Below are 9,032 nucleotides of genomic sequence, written 5' to 3'. Positions count from 1 at the left end.
CAGCAGGAAATGCAATTTAATTTCAGCAGCTTTTCTATTCACCTACAGTAACAAATCTCAGTCATATTGTGGTTAGAAATCAGGAAATCTATATCACATACAGAATGAATGATGATTAAATCAGGAGATACACTGTCAGATTAACCACCTTCGCTTTCTAAAGGTTCAACTACAGCTTTTAGGTATGCTGCAGCTCTATATCTATGTACATCTATATGCATATTGCAGCACTGAGTGTAAACACCTGAACTACCTTTAAACAGTATAACTTGGATACTACAGTTTAGTTGTAACAGCAGGGACCTCAATATAGTCTAAATTACTCTGCTTTTTTACTTCTATTAAGTTCCATACTACAACAGGTAGACTCCTCCCAGTACTACAAGTTAATTCAGTTACAGCTACCTGGCATATCTCTACATAATGTTGCAGTCTACAGTGACTGAGAAACCATGCGCTGCTGGAAGATGGGAGAAGCCTGCATGATAATGGATACTTTAATTGGACAGGAATATAATACCACCTCATTCATCAGTAGCCCTTGCTACCAAGTGCAGGGGTCCCAATTTTCCTGTGCAAGTAGCACAACAGTTTGTGGGTACATCCCATTCCTGAGGATTTCTACATCAATACCCAAAGAGCATGCTATTTTACCACCATTCACTGCCCCCAGTCTTTTCCCATCAGGAGTGCCAACTACTGTTGACAATCCCCAAGCAGCTCTATGCTCGATTTCATAGGAAGCAAATGACAGCATCATAACTGTCAGGGGATCAGGGGGAAAGGGAGTTGGTAGTGGGGGTCTACTATAGACCGCCACACCAGGAGGATCAGCTAGATCTGGAATTCTCCAGACAGGTCTCAGAGGTTGAGAGTTATGGTTGTCATAGGTGACCTAAACTACCCTGACATCTGCTGGGAGGAGCAGTCAACCAAATCTAACCGCTCACATTTGTTCTTAACCTGCAAACAGACCTCCACCTAACACAGGAGGTATATGATCCCACTAGGAGAAATGCCTTGCTGGACTTGGTGTTAGCTACAGGGGATGACCTGGTGGGGAATCTGCAGGTACAAGGTAACCTAGGGGATAGTGACCATTGATTGATTAAATTTAGTATCTGACAAAGGGTGGGTAAGGTAACCAGCAGGGCTGAAGTGCTAGACTTCAGAAAGGCTAATTTCAGTGTGCTCAGGGGATTAGTTAGTGAGGTGCTGAAGCTCAAGAGCATTGGCAAAACAGGGGTCCAGGAAGAGTGCTTGTTTCGCAAGGGAGCGATCCTATGAGGGAAGAAGGAGACAATCCCATTGCACATAAAAGGGGGCAAAGGGGCCAAGAAGCCCTCTTGGCTGAACAGGGAAGTCCAGGAAAGCCTAAGGGCAAAGAAAGAGGTATACAGGCTGTGGAAACAGGGGGTAGCTACCAAGGAGTAGACCTCCATGGCTCACACCTGCAGGGAATCAGTTAGGAAGGCCAAAGCAGGATTAGAACTTAGGCTGGTGACAAAAATTAAGGACAACAAAAAGTCCTTCTTCAGGTATGTAGGGAGCAAAAGAAAGGTGCAGGGTAGCATAGGACCCCTACAGGACAAACTAGGGCAATTGGTGACAGAGAGGGTGGACAAAGTTGAGCTATTCAATGAGTTCTTTGCATCTGTATTCCTAGACACAGACCAAGACAAATCTCCCAGTTGGATCATTGACAGACACAGGAGGGGCACCAGCCCACCAACTGTTAGTGCCGACTTAGTGAAGGGGCACTTGGAGGGGCTGGATGTGTTCAAATCAGCAGGCCTGGATGAACTTAATCCAAGGGTGCTGAAGGAATTGTCCAGTGTCATAGCAGAGCCACTGGCATGGCTGTTTGAGCACTCATGGTGCTCTGGTCAGGTCCCAGAGGACTGGGAAAGGGCCAATGCAGTCCCTATTTTCAAGAAGGGGAGGAAGAAGGAACCATGAAACTATAGGCCAGTTACACCTCTATCCTTGGGAAAACTCTGAAAAAAATAATTAAGAATCACAATTGTGGGAGCCCAGCAGGGAAAATAATGCTGAAAGGAAATCACCACAGGTTCACTGCAGGTAGATCCTGTCTGACTAACTTTGTTTCGTTTTATGACTAGGTCACAAAATGCTTAGACTCAGGAGTCGAGGTAAATGTCATCTACCTAGACTTTAAGAAGGCCTTTGATATGGTATCTCATTCTGTTCTCATAAATAAACTGACAGGCTGTAATGTAGATGCTTACACATTCAGGTGGGTGGCTAATTGGTTTTGGGGTTGCACCCAGAGAGTGGTGGTGGATGGGTCGATAATTGACCTGGAAAGATGTGGGCAGTAGCGTCCCACAAGGCTCGGTCCTTGGACCAGTGCTATTCAATGTCTTCATCAGTGACTTGGACAAGGGCGTGAAGAGCACCCTGTCCAAGTTTGCAGATGATACCAAATTATGGGACAAAGTTAACACACCAGAGGGTAGGGAATGGATCCCCCAGGTACAAAACTCTATTCCAGGGGTAGGCAACATTTTTTGGCTGGAGTGCCGAAAAAAACACAATGTCTACCTTGGAAGGTGCTGGAGTGCCAACATGCCAGAGCCTGGAGCAGTTGTTTGCAGCCGTTGCAGCCAGCCCACGGAGCCCAGTCTCCTTGCAGCAGGGCTTGCAGCCTCCCAGCCACCTGCTGGGAGCAGCCTGGGCTCTATAGCTGGCAGCAGATGCTTAGAGCCCGGGCTGGCAGTGGTGTGTCGAGCAAAATGGCCTTGCGTGCCATGCTCAGCACACATGCGAGGGGTTGCTGACCCCTGCTCTATTCTAAGAGATGGAATGAACTGCTAGTCCAGTTGTTGTGGTTCTTACTCTCTCTAGGAACAATCATCTGCCCACCACTAAGGGCATGATTCAAAACCTTTTGAAATCAGTTCAGGTCAGGAGTAAAACTTTTGAGCAACATAAAGGCAGGTTACTTGGCTCAGAATACAACTAACCGTAAATGAGGCAGGTTTGGGTGGCCAGGGATTCTTTGGCAGAATTAACGTGAAATCCCACTTGCATTCATGAGGCTTGTAAGTAATAAATCTTCGGTCAACATCTTTTTGTTTTTCTATCAGTGGTTCCGGTCTGTAAACTGAAGAAGTTAAACAAACAACTTACTATTAGATGGTCCAGGCTCTGCAGACTATCTTGTTATTAATAGTAGCTCAAGAATTATTAGAATTTGGAAATCTGGGCCTACAGCAGATGGAAGTTCGGAAGAGAATCCCAGAAAGAGGAGTGAAAAAGTATATGCATTTAATAAAATAACCATCTTGCCCAAACCATTGGTACAGTGTATACATACTATAGCCACTCCTCCCTCTTTACATCTGAGTACTATAAAAAGGCAAAGGACAACACTGGATGGCACCTGCAAAATGAAGACAATGCACATGGAGTTCAAATCCATTAAATATCATGAATTGTACAGATCAGCTGCAGCAACCAGGGACTGCCCAGCATTCGGCAAGTGCTCTGGTATAATCCTTCTTTGGGCTTCCTAACCTCCACTGGGGACCATACCAGTGACTACTCCTCCATAGGGTGTCAAATTTGCCTCTTTTGGACACCTTTCAGTCATAGGGGCCTAGGACTGAAAGGTACTTCCTGGACCATTTGAATCCAGACCCCTGTATTGACAGGCAATCATAAACCAAGGAACTGCCAATATTGTGACTTCTTACTCTCACCTCCAGCTACAAGGCACAATACCTGAAACATCAAGACCATCCTATAATATGCCATAGGCCAAAGCAGGGGATATGGGGATACTGCCGTTGAGGGAAGCAGCTGGATAATATATGCTCATAAGTTCATAATAAAACAACCTAGAAACAAGGAATAGGAAGAACTGTTTATGTTAGACTAATCTATTGAACTTCTGTCCCAGATCCCCTCCTGACTCAAGTTAGGTTGTAGTCCCCTGGCATCCCAGGAGCCTTTGCAGCATTCCAGCTGGCTCCCCTCCCCCACTCACAGGGTGACTGGGCTAGCCTTGGCCCATGTTGTTCTGCTGTTTCATAGTTGGTAAAGGTCGGACGGGACCTGAGCAGATCATCTAGTCCGACCCCCTGCCATGGGCAGGAAAGGATGCTGGGGTCAAATGACCCTGGCTAGGTGATTATCTAGCCTCCTTTTGAAGACCCCCAAGGTAGGAGCGAGCACTGCTTCCCTTGGAAGTTGGTTCAAGCTCCTAGCCGCCCTGACTGTGAAGTAGTGCCTCCTGATATCTAGCCTAAATCTACTCTTGGTCAACTTATGGCCATTGTTCCTCGTTACTCCCGGTAGTGCTCGGGGGAACAGGGACTCTCCCATAGCCTGCTGGTCCCCCTTGGCCAGTTTGTAGACAGCCACCAGATCCCCTCTCAGCCTTCTTTTATAGCCAAGGGCTAGGCTAGCCCTGCCCCTGGGCTGCCACAGAGCTACGGCAGCAAAGCCTCTGGTTCCCAACCCTGGTCCTACCTGCACCTCTCAGCTGAACCAGGTGTGGGGGGATCTGCCCCCACTCCACTCCCCTAACCATCATGGCCGGGCTGGGGCTGTGCAGCAGGGGCTTCCCCACTTGCCCATTGCCTGGCCCACCTGGCCAGCACAGCTTCACTCCACAGCCCTGTCCCACCACAAGCTGGCAGTGGTAGGGGGTGGGGAGTGGGCAAAGCATACCATAGACCCCCTACCATAGACCCCCCTGAGCCAGTACAGCTGGGGGAGGGGGTCATACAGCAGGGGCGTCCTGCCCAACCTGCCCTGACCACCTGACAGTTGCAAACAGGAACCACAGCTCAGAGTCCAGCTGTCCACCAAACCGGGAACAGCAGGGGTAGGGAAGGGGGGTGGGGGAGAAGGGAAATGGATCTCCCTGCCATGTGGGGCCCACCAGATTGCTGGCTCGGGGTGGGGGGGCAGCCTGGGTCTGCAGGGTGGGGGCTCTGGCTGTCAGGAGGTCAGAGGGGGAATGGGGAAAAGCTGAGCCAGAACAGCAGAGGGGGCTGTACAGCAGGGGCCTCCACTTTCTTCCCCTTCCCTCTCCCCTGCCACCACTGGTAGCTGACCTCTGGTAAGGGACAGGGCAGAAGAGAGATTCGGTGCCAGCTCCCCACTTCCCTGTGGCTGACAGAAGAGGGTTGGGGGCATATGCCAATAGACAAAAAAGAGACCGCCCCTGTTGGCTGGGCTCAGGTGCCCTTGGCAATCTCCGGCATGCTGGGAGGCATGCATGTGGATGCTGGGGGGTGTGCAGGTGGAGCCCCCACCTTCTGGCCTCCGCTAGTGCAGGCATCTGCCTGCCTCCCCCCACCAAAGGGCAAATGTGTGTTCCCATCACTCCTGATCCAATCTAAACAGCTTAGACAAACCTGTGTAGATTGGCTCTATTCTGTTGTGGGCTTTTTGAGTGTCTGTAATTAGCCTGAATGTATATTAAACGTCTTTGGTTCAATTAATTTCTGTGTTAGAAAAGACTTACCTGTGTTTAAATTCTGTGATTTGAACTTTAAATTGAAAGGGTCTGTGGCGTAACTTGTCACAAATTCTGGCATGTTAGCTTCAGACTGCACGTGAAAAGGAAACAATTCAACATCAGATGCATCATCTTGCCAAAACCACACATGTTGAAAATAGATAAATGTGTTGAAATTAGATAAGATATACCGATATATCAAAAAAGGCTTTTCAATTTAAAAACACAAGAGGTTTAAGGTTTTATCCCCAGCTGGCAAAATCAATAGAGTGCTATTGATTTTAATGGAGCCACACCATTTTACACTGGCAAAAAAGTTAACACTAAGTTTAGTTATTCAGAAATAAACTTTTTTGTGGCACGAACCATTTATTTCTTTTATGTTTTTGGACAGTGCCCAGCACATTGGCCCCAATCAATGATGGTGCTCCTACATGGAGTACCAGGGACCCGAGTTTTCCATTTCCCATGGAAAAACAAAGTAAATCACGGATTTTACTTTTTACCAGAGGCAAACCTGGATTTCTCATTTTACTGGAGAAACCTGTGGATTTTGCAGTTTTGCAAAGAGCTCTCTGCAGGTTGACAGAGTTTAAACTTGCAGGGGGCTGGGAGGTAGTGGGAGGGCAGGCAGGCAGGGGGAGCAATATGTATGTATATGCACATGGCCCCAGGCAGCTTGGAGAGCAGCTCCCACAGGTTATTTTTGGGGGGGGGCGGGAATTGAGGCTCCCATAGAGAGGGAGGGAAGGAGGAAGTGAGTTGGGTAGGGCTGGGGCAGTGCCTGGGGCTCGGGGCTCAGGGCCACAATGCGCGGTTGCAGGGCCCTGGTGGGAAGCAGGATGGGGCTGCGGGCAGCTCATCTGGGATGCGGTGGATGGGTGGGGGCAGGACCAGCTCCCCCCTGCTGTGTGCACTCCCGGGGGCCAGAAGGACCTGTGCTCCTCAGATCTGTGTGTGGGACAGGGGTGGAGGTGAGCTGCCTGTTGCAGGCTCAGGCAGAGGGGTGAAGCTGGCTCCCCACTGCTGCTCACACTCCCAGGGGCAGCCAGAACCCGTACCTCCCAGATCTGTACATGGAACAAGGGCTGCATGCTGCCTAATTCAGGCTCGTGCTATCCGCCCTGTTGCCCTCCTCTGGGGCCTCTGCAGCCCAGCATGTGCAACCTAGCATTGCAGGGAACAGCGGAACTACTCAAAAAGCTGCCTGCCACTGTGAGCTCCACACTGCCTGCATCCCCTGCATGCAACCCTGCACTGCCATCCCCATTGCAGCTGTGCAGGCAGGGGCCACGTCAGCAGGACAGTGCAGAACTCACAGCAGCAGGCAGCTTCCTGCACAGCTCTGCTGTTCTTTGCAGCACTGGGTTGCACTACTAGGCTGCAGAGGCCCCAGGGGAAGGGCAGCAGTGTGGGAGCCCAAGCCTGAAGTGGGCAGCACACAGCCCGTGCCCTGCACACAGATCTGGGGGGCATGGGTCCCCCCTGTCCTCCGGGAGTGCGCACCATGGTGAGGAGCAGCACTCCCTTCTGCCCAAGCCTACAGCAGGCAGCAGGCGGGGAGCCAGGCTCCATGTTCTGCCCCATTGCAGCAGCCACTGCCTCCTGCCAGGGGCAGGGTTGTGGTGGGGAGTGAGGGACAGAAGTAGGGCTGGGGGGCCTTTCATTTTAACCACAGATTTGGATATATTTCAATTTCCTCTTCACTTCTACAGTTGAGCTATGCCTTTCTTTCCCATTTCCAATAATCCCTGTTTATTCACCAGCCCTACGTGTTTGACAAATACTACCAAACAGGGCCCCAAACAGTTCACTCTGTCACTCCTCCTCTCAGCTTGTTGCATATAATTAGTGTAGCCCTGCCCTTCATGAGCTAGAACTGACCAAGGTTGCCCTGCACCTCATCAACATATATATTTTTTGAGAATCCCAGGACTCATGACAAGAATACTCAGTTACAATCATGAGTGGGGAACTAATTAGCACATGGATCCTTCATGGTGGGGCGGAGGGGGGGAAGGGAGGGATAAAGAAAATGTCTTGCCCTGGCATTGCTTAACTTAGACTCATGCAGCTATATCAGAGACAAGGCCAAAGGGTCTTTGTGTATCCTATACCCACAACTCAGGAGAATAGAATGAAAGTGTGAATTTATACCACTCCGCTGGTTCTTCACCCCCAGAGAATTCTGCGTGTAATGGCCTTAGGCCTGCTTTTCACTGATGACATGATACAAAGAAGCCCAGACCCTAGGGAAAGCCTGGGGTTGAGTCAAGGACAAGACACTAAGAGTTTTCTACATAACGGGTGCATCAATACATAGCTCGGAGTACTCCCAGCTGGGTCATGAGATGCTACAGGGATTTGGGAGTGGGGCTCAAGGGTCTGGGGGCACAGGTGGTGTTCTCTTCGATCCTCCCGGTCTCGGGGTATGGGCTGAGGAGGGAGAGGAGGATCCAGGTAGTTAACCAAAGACTGCAGTACTGCTGGTGCCAAAGGAAAGTCTTTGGCTTCCATGACCACAGCCCGCTCATTGGCAAGAGAGGCAGTGAGCTGCTGGGAAGAGATGGCCTCCACCTCTCTCTGCTGGGGAGGAGGCTCTTCTCAGCCAGACTGGCTGACCAGCTCCACCAGGCTTTAAACTAAGCCTGCTGGGGGACGGAGGGACTACCGCCACTGCTGGCCCGCTGAGCAACCCTTGCAAAGCCAGCAGGCCAAGGCACTTAAGGGAGCCTACCCCTGCCCCAGCCCTGGTACAATCTGTGGGCAAGGCAAGATCTCCCAAGGGGACACTTGCCTGTCTGTACACAAATGCCAGGAGCTTGGGGAATAAGCAAGAGGAACTCATCCTCCTGCTTAACATAAATAATTATGACATCATAGGGATAATGGAGACCTGGTGGGATTCCACCCATGACTGAACCATCGGTATAGATGGCTATACCTTGTACAGGAGAGATCAAGTAGATAAAAGGGGCGGGGGTGTTGCTCTCTATGTTAAGGAAAGCTACACGTCCCTGCAAGCTGATATTGGAGACCAGGGTAGATGATTGGAGACTCTCTGGGTTAAAATCCATGGGGAACACGGCACAGGAGACACAATGGTGGGAGTCTACTACAGACCTCCCACCCAAAGTCAAGAGCTTGACCAGGAGTTCACCCAGGAACTGGATGAGGCCGCATGCTCCAGGACCATGGTTGACATGGGTGACTTCAACTACCCAGACATCTCATGGGAGGATCACTCAGCAAAATCCGAGCGGTCTCAGAGCTTCCTATCGTGCATGGATGACCTCTACCTGACTCAAGAAGTCTACAGGCCAATGAGAGATAAAGCGCTGCTCAACCTGGTACTGGCTACTGGGGGTGACCTAATCAGCGACCTAGTGATTGATGGGAAGCTGGGGGACAGCAACCATGAGCTGATCACCTTCACCATCTGCCGTAAAGCTGGCAAGTCAGTCAGCAACACTGAAGTCCTTGACTTCAGGAAAGCCGACTTTGACAAGCTCAGGAGGCTTGTCAGTGAGGCCCTAAG

General features: G+C 50.3%; 1 protein-coding gene across 1 annotated transcript in view; it reads right to left on the bottom strand.

Annotated features, from left to right (window-relative positions):
* The window catches only part of LOC102381157, an 18,728-nt gene that overhangs the window by 923 nt on the left and 8,773 nt on the right, over window positions 1-9,032 (bottom strand). Inside the window, exons 3-4 of the mRNA XM_006027775.2 lie at window positions 5,501-5,585; window positions 2,988-3,127 (exon numbers count right to left, since the gene is read on the bottom strand). Of these exons, the coding sequence (XP_006027837.1) occupies window positions 2,988-3,127; window positions 5,501-5,585 (225 nt within the window). The remainder of the gene's footprint in view (window positions 1-2,987; window positions 3,128-5,500; window positions 5,586-9,032) is intronic.

This window comes from Alligator sinensis, unplaced genomic scaffold (assembly GCF_000455745.1).
Source record: "Alligator sinensis unplaced genomic scaffold, ASM45574v1 scaffold45_1, whole genome shotgun sequence".
NCBI classification, from domain to species: Eukaryota; Metazoa; Chordata; order Crocodylia; family Alligatoridae; genus Alligator; species Alligator sinensis.
Note: the sequence above shows the minus strand (reverse complement) of the source record. Positions and strands in the feature narration are given on the sequence as shown.